Raw genomic sequence first — 20,881 nt, 5'->3', positions numbered from 1 at the left:
AAGGTAGGGTCAGGTGGCTTGAGGCTACACCATAGATTAGAGCCAGGTTCTTCAGGTCTGTGAATTCTAGTCAAAAGGTTGTGAACTTTTATCTCTAGGCAAAGGTAAGCTGTTGTTTCTTGATATAATGTGTGTAAGGGATTCATAGGAAAACGAAGCCCCGAATTTGTTGGGACTGTTGGCACTCGGGTAGATTCTGGTACCTATTTAAGGATCTGCCTCCAGAAGATGAGCGTGAGGTTACACTTTTGGAATCATCTGAGAGTTAGTATAGAAATAGTTCAGTCATTTATTAAAAAAATGTTTTTTCGCATCTGCTGCATACCACTGTTGTGGTCGAAAGATAGATAAGAAATGTTACTGTCTCCAAGCATCTCACAGTCTATGAAGGAGACATGTCGTCACTATTGTAATTAAATGATGGATATAGTGTAATGAGAACTCCCATGAGGAGTGAGTAATTTAGCTTCACAACAGAAATATATTTGAGCTGTCTTTGTGAATAGAAGAGTTTCAGAAACAGAGTGAAATATAATAATAAAGGTCCTATAATCTGAGAGAGCCTTTCATGGTTGGACTGCAGTAAGAAGTTACACTGGCTGGGGGGGACCAGCAGGTGGCGTGGTGGTTAAGGTGCTGGACACTCCCACATGGCCGACCAGGGTTCAAGTCCTGAATCTGGTGGCTTGCTTTCTCACTTCCTCTCTCTCTCTCTCATTATCACCCTCTGTCTCTCTCTGCTCAAACTAAAAAATAAATTAATGAATAAATAAAATAATTATATATAAAAAAAGAAGTTACACTGGCTGGCTAGAGGGCTGTGATGCCCATCTGGGAGTTTGGGGGTAAAGTGGGAAGAGTAGCCTTCAATGGGGATGGATAGAACTTCAGTACATCACATTTTTTTTTTTTAATTCTCAGAAAATATTCTTATAAAAAAGTATTTTTAGCTGAAAATTGATGAGCCTCCCTCTCGTAATGTTTTACAATTTAAAAAGTCCTGCCAATAAGTTACTTCCCACTATGATATTCAAAAGGAGTTTCTATTTCCAGACTGTTTCTAATATAAGGTGGGGAAAGTATTCTTTAATTTTTTAAAAAATTTAATTTCAAACTAAAAATTTGACCAGAGAGAGAAAGAGTGAGAGAAAGAGTGAGAGAAACAGTGAGAAAGCAAACCACCAGGTCCAGGACCTAAACCACAGTCACCCAAATGGGAGTCCAGCACCCCAACCAGCACATCACTGGCTAGCCCCCAGAGAAAGTATTCTTATAATTTAGTGCTAATAGATCATGGTACTTGGCTCTTTGTGAAATATACAATATGAGACAGCTTCTGTATTAAAAATCTATGCAGTAGCCATTTTAAGAATGGTGGGTTTTAATAATGTATTTGTTTACTTTTTTTTTTTTTTGGAGGGGGTTTTGCTATAGGGTGCGTGCACTCACCAAAAAGACAGAGACAGAGAGACAGAAAGCGAGAAATCATCCCCCAGGGGGTATGGCCACACCGCAATCCCTTCTCCTCCATTCTTCTCTCAGGATCTTGAGCACGCATGCACATGTGCCCAAGCATGATTTTAAGCCACCGAGTCCGGGACTCGAACCGTGGTTGACCACATGGGAGTCCAGTGACAAAGCCATTACACTAACTGCTGGTCCCTTAATGGTGTATATTAATTGGATGTTAACAACCTGATAACAAGTGAATATCTTAATGTTGAAGATACTCATAATGGTGCTATTGATTGAACGAGGACACAGGACTATTCATTATAAAGAAAGTATAGTGGGAAGAATAGATTCAGGAGTTCCTTTCACCATGTATGAATTAATTTATCTGAGCTCTGCTTTCCTCACATAGCTGATGTTCCAGCAACTTTGTAATGTTATTGTGAGGATCAAATAAGTTAATGGCTGTGAACATGCTTCCAAATTCTTAAATGCTACTAGGTAGTATTTGCTGTTATCTTCAGGAAGTCTTAGCTACAGTCTCTCTATCCTGCATCTAGGACCACCAATAAAAATTGCACTCATCCTTACTGATATTTCCAGGGGAAAAATAAATATGATTTGGTAATGACAGAACAATTTATATAAACACCTGACTCCTCTGAAGACTATTAGAAACCATTATGAACTGTTAAAGACCAGACCACAGAGGATTTTTAGGGGAGTGAAAAGACTGTGTATGACACTACAGTGGTAAATATACATACATATCATTGTACGTCTTCCAAACCCACAGAATACACAGCACAAATGGTGAACCCTAGTGTAAACTCTGGACTGTGGGCGGTAATGATGTGTAGTAAGCTCCTCAGCTTTCACAGATGTAACACTTTGGTGTGGACGTTGATAATGGGGGAAGCTCTGCCTTTGGTGGTCAGAAGGTATATAGGATAACTCTGTATTTTCCTCTCAATTTTATGACAATAGCAAAAAATCGTGGGCAGTAAATGGAATTATACATTTGGGGAGGGGTGTGGTAATCTCTCTTTTTGAGTGATAAGTGAAAGATGTATTTTTGGGGGAACCAGCAGATGACATAATGGTTACGTTGCTGGACTCCCACATAGTCCACCATGGTTTGAGTCCTGGACCTGACAGCTTGAAACTCACTCTAGTGCGCATGTGTGCCCAAAATCCTGAGAAGAGAAGGGATTGCTGCATGGCTATTCCCCCTGGGTGGTGGTGGTGGTGGGGGGGAGTGATTTATTGCTTTTTGTCTCTCTGGTGAGTGCACATACTCTATAGCAAAAATCTCTCAGAAAAAAAGTATGTTTTTATCCCTGGAATAGCTACTAAAGTCCGTTATGAAAAGAAAAGCTAAAACTGTTATGAGAATTAAAATGAGAGACTTAAAAATGTTTGGATAGACTGAATACAAGAGAGAAAGTAAGAACATAGGAATAAGTAACAGTTGAGAAAAATAGAAGGCAAATAGGAAAACAGTATACTTAATACCTGGATATTATAACAATTATATAAGTATAAATTATTTTTAAAATTATATAAAGAAATACCATTGTGTACTAGAAATATGACATAGATCTACATTGTCAGAAAGAGACACAATAATGCCATAGATAGGTTGAAAGTAAAAAGATGTGATATATGTGCAAAGATGAATATAAGAAAGCTGGTGTGAAGGTCAGCCTATGTGCCGGTTAAGGCAGCTGGATCCCACATGGCCAACTGCACAGGTTGAGTTCTGGACCTCCTTGCTTGCAAAACAGCCAGGTGAGTGTGTGTGCATACCCAAAATCCTGAAAGAAGAATTAGAGGAAAAAGGAATACAGCATTACTGTTCCCACTGGGGGTACTTTTTTGCTTTCTCTCTCTCCTCTGTCTTATTGGCAAGTCCCCATACTTTCTGGTAAAAATTAAATAAGAAAGCAAGCTACTGTGGCTATTGATAATCATAAAAAAATAGACTTCAGGGGACCAGCAGATGGTGTAACGTCTACATTGCTGGACTCCCATGTAGTCTACTGCAGTTCAAGTCCCGGACCTGGTGGCTTAAACTCACATTGGGCACGTGTGTGTGTGTGTGTGTGTGTGTGCGCTCAAAATCCTGTAAGGAGAATGTAGGAGAAGGAATTGTGGCATGGCCATCCCCCCAGGGGGTGATTTCTCGCTTTCTGTCTGTCTTTCTGGCAAGCGCACACTTCCTATCGTAAAAACCTCTCCCCCCCCTAAAAAAAGGAATTGATATGAGAAGAATTATCAGAGCTAAAGAAGGACATTTCATAACAATAAAAGAGTCAGTTCATCAGAAATAATAGTGATTCAAAAATGTGTAGTTTTTTGGGAACCAGCAGTTAGCGTAATGGCTATGTTGTTGGACTCCCACGTAGTTGACTGCGGTTCGTGTCCTGGATCCGGTGGCTTAAAACTCACGCTGGGCGCGTGTGTGTGCGTGCCCAAGATCCTGAGAGGAGACTGGAGGAGCAGGGATTGCGGCGTGACCATCCCCCCTGGGGGGTGATTTCTCGCTTTCTGTCTGTCTTTCTGGCAAGTGCACACGCCCTATAGTGAAAAAAAAACCTCTCCAGAAAAAAAAAAAAGTGTAGTTTACCAACTAATAGTGTTTCAAAAATGTATAGTTTACCACAGTTTCAAAATGTATAAAGCAAAAATTAGCAGATGGTACTCAACGGTGTATATACTTAGTACTATAGAGCTGGACAATTAAAAATAGTTAAAATGGTAAATTTTATCAATATTTTATCACACTAAAAATTAGCAGAACTAATGGAGAATCTTTACTTTCTTAGCTAAGGATAGACCAAATAGACAAAAAAAGGTTATGGAAAAACTGAACAACACTATTAAGTGCCTTGTGATAATTGATATCTGTAAACTGCTACCTTGACACCTACAGTACATGTGTTCATCAGGCAGTCTCCCAAATATGACGATATCCTGGGGATAAAGTACTCATAATTTTTAAAATCAAGTAAAAACAAGGAATCTTAAAGAATATGGCTTCTGACTACTGCAGAATTAGAAATCAGTAACCATAAGACAGTCAGAAAACTCCAAATATTTGAAAATTAAAATAGCAGGGACTAGCAGATGGAGTACTAGTTATGTTGCTGGACTCCCACATAGTCAACCACAGTTCGAGTCCTAGACCCAGTGGCTTATATAAATTCATGCTGGGCACGTGTGTGTGTGCCTGAAATTCCAAGAGGAAACTGGAGGAGAAGGGATTGTGATGTGATCATCCCCCTGGCTGTGTGTGTGTGAGTGAGATTTCTTGCTTTATGTTTCTCTGATTAAGTATATGCCCTATAGAAAAAAAAAAATCTCTCTTAAAAAATATTAAAATAGCTTACTTGGAACAACCCATGGGTCTAAGGAAAAATCAGAAAGAAAATTAGCAAATAAATTTGAACTTAAAGAAACACAGCATTTCAGAGTTGTGAAATATTAGCTACAATAGTGCTTAAACAAAAATATGTAGCTTTAGAGGGATTTTGTTAGCGAAGAAGAAAGATTTAAAATCAGTGATCTACATTTCATGGTAAGAAGCTGAAAAACATGAGCAAATTAAACTCAAAGAAAAAGAAGAATTAAATAATAGAAATCAATGTAGATAGTAAACAAAGTTGGTTCTTTGAAAACAGTTATATAATTGATAAATTCCTGAGTAGTAAGAAAAAAAGATAAAGCATAATCATCAATATCAGAAATAAAAGTATTATTCCTATGTATATTATAAAACTAATGAGAGAATACAATGAACAACTTTATGCAAATAAATTCAACAACAGAGATGGAATGAGCAAGTTGCCTGACAATCACTTAGCCAAAAAAGGGCACAAGATTAATGGAAAATCAAAATGTTACAGTATTTATTAAATAAATAGTCATTATTAATAGCCTACCTACAGAGCAAACTCCAGGCCCAGATAGTTTCATTGGTCTGTTATATAGAACATTTAAGGAAGAAATAATTCCAGCCTTAGAAGGTTTAAGAAAATGGTGATGAAAGGAACACAGTGGCTTTAAAAACTCAACCCAGCTGAGTTTTTAAAGCCACTGTAACTCTAATATGATGACCTAAGATGCTTCAAAAGAAGAAAATTCTTGAGTGATTTCATGAACACAGAGCACAGTGTGCTTAACAAACTAATAGTAAGATTGAACGCAGCAGAATATAGAATATGTCATAAGCAAGTGAGTTTTCCTGGGAAAGTCTGGTTACTTTAACATGGAAATTAACCCATGCAAGCCACCATACTGATTTGATTAAAGTAAGAAAACTAATGTGATCATTTTAATGCATGCAGAGAAAATACTCGACAGAATAACATTCGTGTTTGAGAAGACCTTTCAGACACCGATAAGAGGTCACTTCCTCAGGCAGTTATCAGACGTCCACACATAGCAATCGGCTGCCAGTTTGATACTCAGTGGTTAAAATGCTTTTCTTAAAACCAGTTGCAAGACACAGATATCCAGTATCACTACTTATGTTCATTCTAATATGTGAGTTGAGTCTAAATTTTTTAATGGAAAAGCAGAGGACCTAGAATTGCAAAATTATCTTGAAGTAAAAATTTGGAGAATTCACCAATTTCAAAACTTGCTATAAACAGCTGAAGTAAGGACACATAAGGACAGGTAAATCAGCAAAATAGAAGGAATGAACACCTGAATGGGTTTTAGAAACATGGTGATTGAAGTAGACAGACAAAGGAGTGCATTTCCGTGATATCTATATAAAGTTCATCCATGTGCAAAATATGCAGTGATTGTCTAGACTGTGGGGATTGTATAGGGAGGGGGTATATACAATCTTTCTGAAATGGTGGACGTTCTGTTCTTGATTAAGATGGTGGTTATGGGTGGGTGTTTATGTGTTCTCAAAAGTCATAAAATGAGTAAACTTGGACTGCTGCATTTTGTTGCATTTAAATTTTGCCTAAAATAATAACTTGTTACTAATAATTATGTTAATTCCCTATAATATATTTCTTTTCTGAATTGGCTAATGAAGAATTTAAATGCTGCTTCTGCCATGAAAACTGTAGGCTCTGTAAAAGTAATTCTTCCCTCCTTGCTCTTACACTGTGCCCAACATCCCTCTATGAAGCGTTTGTGTCAAATTGTTTTGATTGCTAGAGAATAGGCTTCTTGAAGTAAGGAGTGTCTTTTGATCTCCGTACCTAGTGTGTCTCCATAACTTCTAGTGCAGAGTTTTGTGTAGAAGATTCTCAGAGTTTGGGGGGGAAAGATATGTACAATATGTGGGCACTATTTTCAGCAACAGTGCTGTGAATTTTTTGTAGGCCCTAATGTATTTTACCATGTAATTAGTTTTTTTGTGTGTTTGTTTTAGGTTTTTGCCATTGGGTGTGCACATTCTCCAGAGAGAGGATGTTCACTGAATAAATAGAGAAACAGAAAGAGAGAAATCATCTCCTAGAGGGGTTGGCCACACCACAATCCCTTCTCTTCCATTCTTCTCTTGGTATTATGGACACGCATGTACACACACCTGGTGTCACTTTGAAGGCTGTGGTTCTGGGACCCAGACCACAGTTGACCATATGGGAATCTAGTGCCTTCACCACATACCATCTGCTGGCCCCCCATATAGTTTCAAACGTCCTAATACCTGTAAAAACAATGCCATATTCATCTATTTAAACAATATCACATTTTATTCTGTTATAGTCTATCTTGCTTCCTCTGTAATCACAACACTCTAAATTACCTTGGCCAAGACATTTAATTACTATGCTGATAACAAATTAGTTTCAGGGGCTTTCCCCTATGCTATGTAGATAGAGTTAATATTTCACTATGTTTGTTTCACATTTTTTTAAGATTCACATAAAATCTTAGATGACACAGAGATTGCTCATTGGCTTATCATGTATCAACTGCATTTTACTTGAAAGATTCCACCTGTGATGCATTGATTTTTTTTTCCCCCTTATGTATCCAGCTGTGGTCTCATGTTTATTTTAGAGCTGCCATCAGATTACCAGGTGTATCAGTCATCAGTGTGGATGCTCTATGGGCCTTGGTGGCAGAGGAAAGTTAGTTTACCCATCCAGGAACTCAATTCAGCAGCATTTTCTTACATTTTTATCTGTTAAAATATTAAAATATATTTAGTAATTTACTCTAAAGTAACTGTAGCAGGTGGCTAAACTGAGTATTACCTTTTGGCATCTAATACTTTTGTGTTAAGTAGAAGCATTACATAAGTCATAATTTATGTTTAGGAACTATGTTATGTAAACATCTTGTTATTGATAACATACTGATGGTCATTTCTGTTTGCAAATCCCAGGATAGAGATCTTTGAGTAAACAATTCACTTATGTGATTACTTTGTAAGTACATAAAAAACTTAAAAATCCATAGGAACATTGAACAGTGTAGTTCTGTAGTCCTGGATGTTAGGCTGAGAGAACAGTTTTAGGTGGTTTGAAGGAGTTTGGATTACGCTTATTTAAGGGGTAAATGTTTCTTTATGAAATTATCTTTGAAAAGTTTCAGCTTGGAAGGATTTCAGATTTATGTAGCACTGTACTCATCTCTGGTTACGAATTTTTTCATGGTATTCAATGATTAGATTTGACGTACATTTAGGAAATATTTGCTAGATAAATAGCCACGTATCAGCTCAAGAGATCATGGGTTATCCAGCCTTAAAATACAATATGTCTTCATTAGGTAATATTTTTAAAGAATCTTTTGCTTTTAGCACTAACCCTTTTTATGATCAGTAAACTATTTCAGGAAAAAAGATTTAAGGTTTGTTTATTTTATAGTTGTAAGTGAAAGCATTCCAATTTAAAACTACCTCAAAGAAGAAAATTTTAAAGATAAGAGCTGACGTATTAGTATTTGTAGTATTCCTGTTTTTCGAGCTGTTCAGAATGGACTAATATGGACAGGCTCTGTCAAATGGTTATAAACAGTGTAAGCTATCAGGGTTGTTGGGTAAGTCATGATATGTTTTTGCACAGAAAAACATGGAAAAACGTGGTATGATTTTCCAGATGACCTAATAGAAGGCAGGGCTGAAATAAGACAGTTGGAATTACAGAAACAGTTTTGTCACTTGGTCCCCCTTCCCCCGTTTATTATATAATACTGCATATTATTAGAGAATATTGCTAAAAAGTCCCACTATAGTCAGGACAAAGATTGCAGAAGTTGTCACTAAGGCAATCTTGGTTTTGTGAAAAGTAACGAGATTTTCTGTGAGTAGAAAAATAATGAGGTAGTGATTTTATTTGGCAAGATACAGTTTTGACAACATGAGGTTGGGAAACCATAAGCAAGTGATTATTGAACTGTACTTAATGCTCTCGTGGCTGCATGGGAAGGTAATTGTCTTAAATGACTGCTATCTGAAAACCTTCCCTGTGCCTCTCATGTGCAAAGTGTTTTCCCTTAGTAGAATTCAGCTCCTTAAGAGCTATAGAGACAATTGCATACCATTTGTTTTAAATAAAACATATCGTAATAAAATTTACTTAGCTATGGAGATTTTCTGTTACAGCTTGACTTACAAGTAAAACCATGGGTCATGGAGGTCCTTCCAGATAAGGCCTGGCAACCTTTCATATCACTGGGAATTTAATGAGGAAAAAGAACAGGAGAAAAGAAGTAAACAGAATGTGAACACAGCATATAATTCTTGACTCCTGCACGATTCTCTTAAAGTAACAAGACTCAGAAATAAATAGTTTTGGCAACACGAGACTGGGAAACCAAAAATTTTTATCTTTTGTATCTAAAACTTCTGTATTAAGATATTGCATAAATCATAATTTGTGTTTAGTGACCATGTTATGTAAATTTTTTGCTATTGAAAATATTGTCATAGTCCCTATTTAAGAGGACAGTGTGTCACCTGCTTTTGAGAGGCAGAGATTGGAAAACAGTTGAGATGTTTTTGAGAGGCAGAGATTGAAAAACAATTTAGAGAAAAGTAACTTTAGATCTTTCATATCTGTTGACATATTTGACCCTTTTAAAGTATTTTATAAATCTTTTTTTCTCCTAGTGATTTTTAAAAGTATTTACTTTGTTACCTATATTTTTTTTACCACATTAAAAATTTACCTGTGTATATTAAAGGGAAAAAAAAAAGTTGTTTGCCAGTTTTTGTTTTTTTTTAAGTACACATTCCCTCTTTAAAAATGAGCTATTTTTGGAGTCGATTGCATAGAACAATAGTGAAGTGCTGCACAAAGAAAGGTGAATCCCAGGGCTGTCAGTGGTGTGGTGGTTAAGGTGACTGGATTCCACATGCGCAACTGCCTTGTTCTAGTCCCAGACCCGGCAATTTGAAAAGCATGTCAGGTATATATGCTTGCCTGCACAAAATCCTGAAAGAAGAAATGGAGGACAAGGAATGGTGGCATTGCCAATCCCCCGTCAGGTACTTTCTCTCTTTTTCTTTCTCTTTTGAACACACACGTCATACAACAAAACAAAATTTAAAAATTTAAAAAAGGCAATTGAATCCCAGTCCTGGCAACTTGATAAACATATTGAAAAATATATTCCAGACATATGCATATGTGTGCATATATTCCCCAAATCCTGATGTGTGCATATGTTCCCCAAATCCTGATGGGATGGAGACATGGAAGAAGAGGGATTGAGCATGACCATGCCCCATTGGGGTGTGCATTCTCCTCTCCTCTCCCCCCCTCCCCCTCCCTCCCTCCCCCTCCCTCTCCTCTCCCTGTAAGAGACATATTCATGGGACAAATAAAACAAAGCGAACAAACCTCCCCCCAATACCCAAAATGTTGTCTTTAACTAGTACTCAACTTTTTTTTTTTCCCCGTGGTTAGGTTTTTGCCATAGGGTACACGTGCTTACCATAAAGAGTCTGGAGGGAAAGGGGAAAGTAAGAAATCACCCTCAGGGAGATGGGCACACCACAGTCCCTTTCCCCCCATTCCTCCATTCTCCTCTCAGGTTTTTGGGTACACATACAAATACACCCAGCATGATTTTCAAGCCTTCTGTCTGGACACGAACCATGGTTGGCCGTGTGAGGGTCTAGTGCCTTAACCACCACACCACCTGCTGGCCCTGAGTAGTCAACTATTGGATTATCGGGAAAGTCATGACACATTTTTGCATAGAAAGCACATCATGACTTTCCCAATGACCTGATATTTTCAGGGAGTTGTGACTTAATAGGGGTAGGTGTTGAGAGAGTCAGAGTATTCCATTGGCTACTAGCAGTTCTCTCGAGGAAGTCCAGCTCGCAGTAAATCTGCACAGTGAGTGTGCTGTGGGGGCATCATACTGAGTACAGTGGGGAGTGACAATGCCCAGGTAGCCCTTTGCTTTTTGACCGGCAAGACCAAAAGTAAGTGAATAGTTTCAAAGGGAACCTGGAGTTCTTCAGTCATGAAGCTAAGGTAAATTAAGGCAGTTTTTTATGAGTCCTGCAAAATTAATTATCAAGTAATTAATGAACTTTTATTATAGCTTTACTTACTGTAAACATTTTTTATATGAGCCAGATTGCCTGGATTTTCACTGTAGTTCTACCTCATACTAGTTATATATCTTTTTTTGTGCCTCATAACTTTGTCTTTAAAATGGGCATAATAATGGTGCCCACCATATACAATGGTGAAGATAAATGGGTAATGTATCTTAAACTCTTTAGAAAGTGCTTGGCACAGGTACCAACAGATGGTGTAATGGTTATGTCACTGGACTCCCATGTGGCTGACCATGGTTCAAGTCCCAGACCTGAGGCTTGAAACTCGTGCCAGGTACTTGTGTGTATGTGCCCAAAATCCCAAGAGGAGAATGGAGGAGAAGGGATTACAGTGTGACCACCCTCCCCCCGAGGAGGGGCAATTTCTCACTCTCTATTTCTCTGTCTCTTTCTGTCTCTCCAATGTACACATGCACCTACTGGGGTGGGGGAGCTCTCTCAAAAAAAAGTACTGGGGACCAGCAGGTGGTGGGGTGATTGAGGTGCTGGACACTTCCACCTCAAACTGCTACCACAGTTTTAGTCCCGGACCTGGTGACTTGCCTTCTCACTTTCCCTCTCTCTGTCTCTCTCTGGTCAAATTTTTTAAAAAAGGAATAAATAAATGAAGAATTCTTTTCTTTCTTTTTTTTTTTTTTTGAGAGTTTTTTGCTAGAGGGCGCATGCGCTCCCCAGAAAGACAGAGTCAGAGAGACAGAAAGCGAGAAATCACCCCCCAGAGGGGATGGCCACACCGCAATCCCTTCTCCTCCATTCTCCTCTTAGGATCTTGGGCACGCATTTACACGAGCCCTGTGTGAATATTAAGCTACTGGGTTCGGGACACAAACCGAAGTCAACTACATGGGAGTCCAACGACATGGCCATTACACTTACTGCAGGTCCCAATAGATAATTCTTTTTTAAAAAGTACTTGGCACATAGAAATAGCCACTACATATTCAATATTACTATTGCTTCTATTGTTGAGTGATTATGTGCTATTAAGCTTTATTGGCCTGAAAACGTCTCCTACTCCTGCCTAAGTTCCACAAGCAAACCACATTCTCACTTGAAGTTCGCTTCCTTAGTTAAGTTGCTGTTATAGCCAATTAAAGCAGCTGTTTTAGTCAGTCATAGACAGCCCACCCTTTAAACCGTGTTTCCGTGGGCAAACTTCCAGCTGTAGCCAATCCGGTTATTTCTCTACCTCATTCCCTCACTTCCATGTGCTGTACATCACGTTGCCTTTCTTGCACATAAATGTCACCCCACCATGAGTTTCTTGGAAGCCATGTTGGGGCCTTCCTGATGTGAATTGTTTTGCTCAAACTCCACTAAATTGTCTCAAGTTTTCCTTTTAGCAGTGTCTAAGCTGAACTTGTATATTCAGTTACATACTCATGTTTTTAGAACATGCTCATCACTTGTTTGGAACTACTAATGAATAAGTACCATGGTGATCCATGGTGCCAGTTCCTAAACTGCAAAATGGGAGCTCTTAATATCCAGGAATGCGGGATATTTGATTCAAAGAGATTTAGTTGTTTTTTTTAGACATGGGAAGAAGGCTTAATCTGAAGCAAAATGGCTGGGCTTGCTCTGTGTCTGTCTTCGTGGGTAGCTGGTTTAACACCATCTGAAAGGTTACTTCCCCTTAGATAGCTCCCTCAGTTTTTCTGTAGATAAATGCATGGCTTGTGCCAGAAAATAGCTCACTCGTTAACTACAAGTTTAGAAAAATTGAAAAGGTATCTTTATTTGGTGAATGATCTTGAGGCTAAAGAATATTTTGGAGATTTCCAGAATTCATGAAAGCTTGGCATTTTGGCTTGGGTCAACCTGCTTTTCCTTTATGTCAACTTGGTGTGCTGTCTTGCCTCCAGAGAGATAAGGCTGTCACTTTAAGGTGTGAATGTTGGGTGCTTGTTCATTTTTACCTCTTGGGTTTTAAAAAAATTAGATTCCTAGTTCTCAGCTGCAGCTGTACATTGGCATCGCCTGGAGAGCTTTTAATAAAATAGAATTCCCTGGGCACAAAGCCCAGACCAATTAATCAAAATCCCTGGGTAAGGCAGGGTGGGGAGGGGGACTGGACACGGGTGTGTTTTAAAAGCCCCCCTGGGTGATTCTAATGTGAAGTCAGGGTTTAGAACTCTCCATTTAACTTATTATATGGAGGGCTCCTTTTTCAATATGGGACTGTTCATTTGCTTGGGGACTGCCTGCCCTGGTATATATATATCATAATATTCTCTGACCCTCATGTGATTCCTCATTTCCGTGGATTTAGAGAACTGGTAGTTAGTCTTTAATACTGTAACTGACTAGTACATATATAGAGAGCCAGCTCTTTTTGTACTGTTGAATTTTTCATCAGTACCTCCACAAAGCAACTTCTTATTTATTTGATCTGTTCTTTAATCTACATTTCATCAGAGGAACAACTTTCCCTCAAGAAACAAATTGATTAGTCCTACCTGCTGATAATTGGGAGACAGAATAGACACGATTTGATTGCATCATTAAGTGTTTAGGGAGGTGAAACAGTTTTTGCTAAGCATCCTCTCTGCTAGATATTGACTGGATGATTTCACTTAATTCTTCAGCAGTTCTATGAGGAGACACATGTGTTTTAGAAAATGTTAAGGGACTTCACCAGGGATTTTTAGTATGTTTAGAGCTGAAGCGAACCCAGGCTTGGACCCCTGTTCTCTCCATCATGTACCACAGCTACCCCTGACCTTGTGTACTGGCTTTCTACAATGATTTGAAAATTATTACTTATATTATGAAAGAAATTAAAGTATATTTACCAATATAATTTGTAGTAGAGGAAATACCTTGCTTTAAGTTGATCTTGATAAAAGTAATGTTTGAGAGGATTTTTTATTTTTTTGAGAGATTTTTGATATGGGGCATGTGTGCTTACCAGAGAGAAAGCGAGAAATCACCCCCAGGTGGGGTGGCCACACCACAATCCCTTCTCCTCCATTCACCTCTCAGGATTTTGGGCATGCATGTATACATGCCCAGTGCAAGCTCCATGCCTCCGGGCCGGGGACTTGAACCTCAGTCAACCACATGGGAGTCCAGCAACAAAACCATCATGCCATCTGTTGGTCCCAAGAGGATTTATATTTTTAAGGGTGAAAAAAAAATAAGCATTTTATTTTACTTTTAGGAAAGAGAAATATTAGGATATAAACATATAAAATACTCTCTTTTTCTTGACTAATCTCAGGAAAGACTTTAAGAGATTGGCAGCAAGGTGTGACTTCCTTTCCCTCCTCTTTGTGTAAAGCACTGAAATGTAAATTTCCAGCCTAGACTCCTGGGATTTACAGATTTCAGAAGGCTGGAATGTTCAAGTATTCTGTCTCCTGTAGCTCACTTAAGAAACAGGTTAATACATGTGTTTGCATTTTTCTTTTTCTTTTCCCTTCCCTTCTCTTTTTCTGTTTCTTTGAATTTCATAAACATATCATGTCCTGGAATTTAATATTGATTAGTAAAATATTTTGTGAGCATCTTTGGGCCTGGAAATTATTCTATTTCTATATTCATTTCAAGTACATTGTTGAAGTTGTTTTTTTCTGCATCCCTTTAATCTTCATGAAAGATCATGAAAGGTGTAGAGAAACGAAACATAAAGGCTTTCATCTTTTGGACTTTTTTATTTCCTAATACAGTGTACTTAGTATCTAGCTCTTCATTGCTTTTCTTTTAAACAGTGGGTAACAGAGGATCAGTTTCTTTCAGTTTCTTTAAACTAAAATACAACTCAGATGGAAATTGTATTCATTTACAGCAAAAAAGTCATTTAAGTTATAAATTTGGTATTACCAATTAACATCTTAAGAGGAGACTGGAAGTATATATTTCTGTGATCTGATTTCTGTAGCTTTCATCTGAAGACTCTTCCAAATAGAATGTCTGGTTATATCTAGAATAATGAATGATTTGGTTGGAAGAAATGACTGAGCAAGTTAAGTTTGCATAGCTAAATGATCCAGAAGAGTTGCTGTGTAATATTGTATATTGCTTTATGAGGACAATATATAGTTGTTTTTTGTTTAGTAAATGTAGAAAGTTTATACAACTACTTCTGTATCATTTCACAAAGCTTTTACCAAATGCCTCCTGTGTGCAAAATACTTCACTGGATGCTATGCTAAATACAAAGTTAAACACGCAGTCAAGTAAGACAGGTAAATAATTACAATATGAGATACAATGACATAAATTGTGGTTTAAAAAGTATGACTAAATTAAGTTAAAAATCAGTTTGTGGGTGAGCTGAAGAAGGCATGGTTAAATATGGTGTAATTACCTCAACCCATGGATTAAATTATAAAGAATTTCTAATAAGAATTTTTTTAATATTACATGCCAAGTGACTCATTTAGTCATTCTTAAAAACTTTGCTTTCTGTATCTTTTTTTTTTTTTTTTTTGAGAGGGTTTTTTTTTTTTTTTTCACTATAGGGCGCGTGCGCTCGCCAGACAGACAGAGAGAGACATAGAGACAGAAAGCGAGAAATCACCCCCCAGGGGGGATGGTCACGCCGCAATCCCTTCTCCTCCATTCTCCTCCCGGGATCTTGGGCACGCACGCACACGCGCCCGGCGTGAGTTTTAAGCCACCGGGTCCGGGACACGAACCATGGTCGACTACGTGGGAGTCCAGTGACATAGCCATTACGCTAACTGCTGGTTCCCGCTTTCTGTATCTTATGTATAGTTTTAAGTTTTAGTTTGGAGTAGAAGGTATTTTACACTTCCATCTGACAATTACATTTTTTTCTTCTACGGTTTTTGAAATTAAAGTGAGATTGCCTAGGGAATAGTGGACCTCATGAACTGTGTCTCTGGAGTCTTTAGAGGATGCTGCACTTTGGGTTGAGCATAGTTAAAAAGGCAGAACGGTTTTGGAAAGTTACTACTGAGTCAGGTCTAAGTATTACACAAGTGGAATTGGCCTTTAGAGCTTTGTTATCATGAATCTACCTTGGAAGAGATCCAGGAACTTGGATCAAGAGAAACTTCCAGGTGTCTTAGATCCACAGACATTTCTGTCCAGAAAAGACCTGGAAATTTATCTAATTTAACCTGTTCAGTTCTAAAAGGTTAAGGCTTAGAAATTTTACAAGATCTGTTTGGTGGTCATAATTTGGACAGGTCTTTGATATCGATGTATTAATATTATTTTTTTCTCTGATGGATTTTAAATGGTATGCTTATTTACTATTTAGATTTTTATAAGCCATTAAGAATACACATTTAAGGAGCACCATGTGGTGGTGATTAAGATGTTGGATCTCTCATGACAGACTCCACAATACAAGTCCCAGACCCAGTGGGTTGGAAACATGCCAGGGGGATATGTGTGTATACCCGCAATCCTTAGAGGAGAATGGGGTAGAAGTGATTGGGGTGTGGCCATCTCCCCTTGGGGATGGTTTCTCACTTCCCCTTGCTGTCTGTCTGTAATGAGCACACTTACCCTATGGCTAAATAAATAAATAAAAACATTTTTAAAAAGCATTGAGAACTTAAAATAACATTTCATATTTCTAATCATTTTTCTTAGTTTTTAAAAAATTAATTAATTCATTATTTTTTTAATAAGAGATTTTTGCTATAGGGAGCATGCATTTGCCAGAGACACAGAAAGTGAGAATTCACTGTCCAGGAGGGATGGCCACGCTGCAATCCCTTCTCCTCCATTCTCCTCTTGGGATTTTGGGCATGTACGCACATGTGCTTGGTGTGAGTTTCAAACTGTTGGGTCCAGGACTCTAACCGCAGTCAACTACATGGGAGTCCAGCAATGTAACCATTATGCCATCTGCTGGTTCCTTATTTAGGGTTTTGTTTTTATTTATTTATTGCTGTGAATCTTTACTTAAATGTTTAATGGAAAAACAAAGTAAGAAAGTTGTAACAAATTATAACTAATTCACAGAGCAGAAATAACCATAAACAGACTGGAACATTTATTTTAGTGAAAAGTTTTTATATTTTAAGCAGGTATTAGCTTCTTATCTTAAATTCCATTTTAAATTGTCAAATACAGAATTTTATCTTATATTTTAGTATTAGATACAGACAGAGATTGTGGTGTTTGCATGACATGTTTTATTCACTTGTGTACCAAATTATTGTAACTTTTATTCGTTTTCTTATTGTAATTTGTGTCAGATACAGAAGATATTAAGTTTTTTCTCATTTTCCGAATTTCAGCACAGCATAAAGTATCCTTTTTTTATGACAGAATAAAAAGAAAGTTATTCTATCAGATTTTATTGTGGCCAAGACAAAAATACAAAAAAAATATCTGAAGAGCACATATTTAATGCTACTGAGGCCAAATTGTACAGTAAATGTGGATTTCTTAATTGCAGGTACATGTTGGGACTTGCAGCAATTCCAGCAGTTATACAGTTTTTTGGCTTTCTCTTTTTGCCGGAAAGTCCTCGATGGCTTATTCAGAAAGGACAGACTCAGAAGGCCCGTAGAATTTTATCTCAGATGCGTGGTAACCAGACCATTGATGAGGAATACGATAGCATCAAAAACAACATTGAAGAAGAGGAAAAAGAAGTTGGTTCAGGTATGTGTATTTCACGTGTACATGAATTTAAAAACTACCAAGGAGTTTTATTTGTAATTTGTTTTCTTTCAATGTTGTTTAATATCACTGATACAATAGCTTTATTCATATAACCAAACCAAAATAAAATATTTTATTTTTAAAAAAGTATAATAATGTCATGACAGAATGAAGAAAAACACTTCCATAATGCTGTCTTCACATAATTACACTTTTACATTTGTAGAATCTCTTTTATTCTTTCTAAATTAGATATACTTGACATAGTTGTCATTTTGTGTGTATATTTTTGAATGCATATGTAATACATAGATATTTCAGTGATATAAATATATATGCATTGTTGACTTTAAATAATAATTTGAGAATTATTAGTGTGAACTATTGTCAAAATAATTAACCCTAGGAAAAATGTTAAATGCCTTGTTTACATGTATAACATTAATATTTATACAGAATATAAGCATCTTAATATAATAGTTTTGGAATAATTTTGTAATTCTTGTTTTCATTAAAATGTTTAATTAGGCTTCTAGTTCAGAATTTTTCCATGTCAGAAAGTCAAGAAAAGTGACTTCTAGTTAGTTAGGGCGAGTAATATATTTTCAGAGAAAAAATTGTGTAGAGAATTATAAATTATGATCTGTGTGAGTAAGGATGCAATGATGGGAAAAGGTAAACTTTTCCAAATATGTTTTTCCCAACAATAACACTTAGCCTGCTCAGTTCCCGTTTCCCAAATAGCTGATTTTTAGTGCTAACTGGAACATTGATGACGAATATGATAGCATCAAAAACATTATTCCTGTAGTGTAATCCATTTCCTCTGTGTGATAATCAACTTTTATATGTCCTCTACATTAATTGGTAGCTCAAATAGCGATGCTGATATATATTAATTATTTTTCACACCTGAGAAAATGACAGACCATACCCCCATTGATTACTATATGAAGGACTGCAAAAGGTTGTGGAAAATGGAATTAACTTATCAGTTTATTTAGTTGTGAAAAATATTTGAAATGCATGCATAATTTTTCATGATATACATTTTCTGTGGCATTTTTGAAGACCCCCCACATATGTTATGTACAAATGTTCAAAGGTTTGTCCACTCCTTTCTCCTACCACTTTTGATGAAGTTGAACGTCTTTGCCTTACTGAAATAATAGAATGAACACATGAGGCTTGACTTAATTTTATATGTATGCAACAGGAAGGTGTACACAAACAAGGCCCCAACTAACTGTGAGCCTGTTCTGTGTGAATGTCACTTTGAACACTTTCTGAGAATCTTCCATATGTCTAGCAATGTCAGAATTTCCAGTAGCACTTTAGTGCGAAGGGTAGGGAAAATTTTACTTTAATAATATAATTTGCTTTACTCAATTCAACATCGTGTTAACTTTAAAAAACAGTATTTTAAAATATCTACTTAAGTTACAGATAACTTTTTTTTTATACTCCTCTCCAAATTCTTCTTCCCAGTAGCTTGACGGGAACATGAGTTTGTTTTCATAGTCATCAGTGTACTTGACATGCACATGCTAAAAATAGGAGCGGAAAAACTTTTTTGGGGGGAGAGGTTTTTTGCTTTAAGGCACGTGCGCTTGCCAGAAAGAGAGACAGAGAGACTGAAAGCGAGAAATCACCCCCTGAGGGGATGGCCACGCAGCAATCCCTTCTCCTCTTTCACCTCTCAGGATGAAGTTGGGCACATACACACACACACCCAGCGTGAGTTTAAGCCACGGGGTCTGGGATTTGAACCACAGTCGACTACATGGGAGTCCAGCGACATAGCCATTATGCCAACTGCTGGTCCCGTGAGTGGAAAAACTTTCATAGAATTAAAATAATGACATTAAATACTGTTTAGAACATACATACACATATATATATATATATGTATTTATATTTATATATATACATACATACATACATAAAGGACAAGACAATACATAGTGATTATCTGTTTAGAGGCAGTGATTATCATTGCTTTTATTACAAAGCATTAGGCACGTAGCTTTATTTTGACCACATAGAACTATGTCTCACTGGGCTACCTTTGCAGTTGACAGAGCACATTGAGTTTCATGACTGTCCACAGAAATCCTTCTAGCGTTGTCTCATGCCTGGGTAACTATTCTAAAGTTTGTAATTAACAAGATTTATAATTTATCTCTTTTTAGATTTGTATTATTGAAAGTACTATCATCTTAATTTAAAAACTAATCATTTGTTCTTTTCGGTAAGTGCAGAGTTAGAGCATTGTGGCACAAATGCATGCAGATATGCTGGTATATTACATGGCACCAGTGATCTTGGCCCTTGTTATGAATAGGAGACATGATGGGTCAACAGGTGGCATGTAAGTTAAGACAGCAGGATCCCTCGAGGCTGTCAGAGCAGCAGTTGGAGTATCAGCCCCTATGGCTTGAAAAACATGCTGGGTACATGTGTGTGCATGCCAAAAATCCTGAGAGGAGAATGGAGAAGAAGGGATTGCAGTGTGGCCTTCCTACCTGGGGGGTGATGTTTCTCTTTCTCTCTCATGTACATGTCCTATAGTAAACATTAAAAAAGAAACTTGATCAAAGCTAGGTGGCTTGGTTGTTAAGGAGACTGGATTTACACATGGCTGAGTGTACGTGGTTTGAGTCCTGGACCCAGGGGGTTGAAAAAATGCTTGGGGTGTGTACATGCCCAAAATCCTGAGAGGAAGGACCAACAGATGGCACAGTGGTTATGTTGCTTCAGTCCCACTTAGTCAACTGTGGTTCTAGTCCTGGACCTGGCACCTTAAAACTCAACGCTGGTCATGTATGCATGCATGCCAGAAGTTCCAAGAGAAGAATGGAGAAGAAGGATCGTGGCATGACCATCTTCCCTGGGGGGTGATTTCTTACTCTCTGTTTGTCTGTCTTTCTGATGAGCACACAGGCCCTAAAGCAAAAATTTCTCTTAAAAAAAAAATCTTGAGAGGAGAATAGAAGAGAAGGAATTACAGTGTGGCTCTCCCCTATGAGGAGTGATTTTTCATTTCTCTCTTTTTCTCTGTGTGTGTGTCTTTCCAGCAAGCACATATATCCTATAGAAAACTTTATTTATTTATTTATTGGAGAGATTTTTGCTATAGGACCTGTGCATTCACCAGAGAGACAGAGAGAGACAAAGACACTGAAAGTGAGAAATCACCCCCCCAGAGTGGATAGCCATGCCACAGTCCCTTCTCCTCCATTCTCCTCTTGGGATTTTGGGCATGCACACATATGC

At 37.5% G+C, this 20,881-nt stretch overlaps 1 protein-coding gene across 1 annotated transcript in view; it reads left to right on the top strand.

Annotated features, from left to right (window-relative positions):
* SLC2A13 (solute carrier family 2 member 13) overlaps nt 1-20,881 on the top strand; it is a gene marked incomplete at its 5' end in the record, with an annotated part of 358,416 nt that overhangs the window by 62,909 nt on the left and 274,626 nt on the right. Inside the window, 1 exon segment of the mRNA XM_014584051.2 lies at nt 17,397-17,605. Coding sequence (XP_014439537.1) covers nt 17,397-17,605 — 209 coding nt within the window.

The sequence above is a fragment of the Tupaia chinensis genome, unplaced genomic scaffold, assembly GCF_000334495.1.
Source record: "Tupaia chinensis unplaced genomic scaffold, TupChi_1.0 Scaffold145519_1, whole genome shotgun sequence".
In the NCBI taxonomy this organism is placed as follows: Eukaryota; Metazoa; Chordata; class Mammalia; order Scandentia; family Tupaiidae; genus Tupaia; species Tupaia belangeri.
The sequence above is the reverse complement of the archived record's forward strand: the minus strand, read 5'-3'. Positions and strand labels throughout refer to the sequence as shown.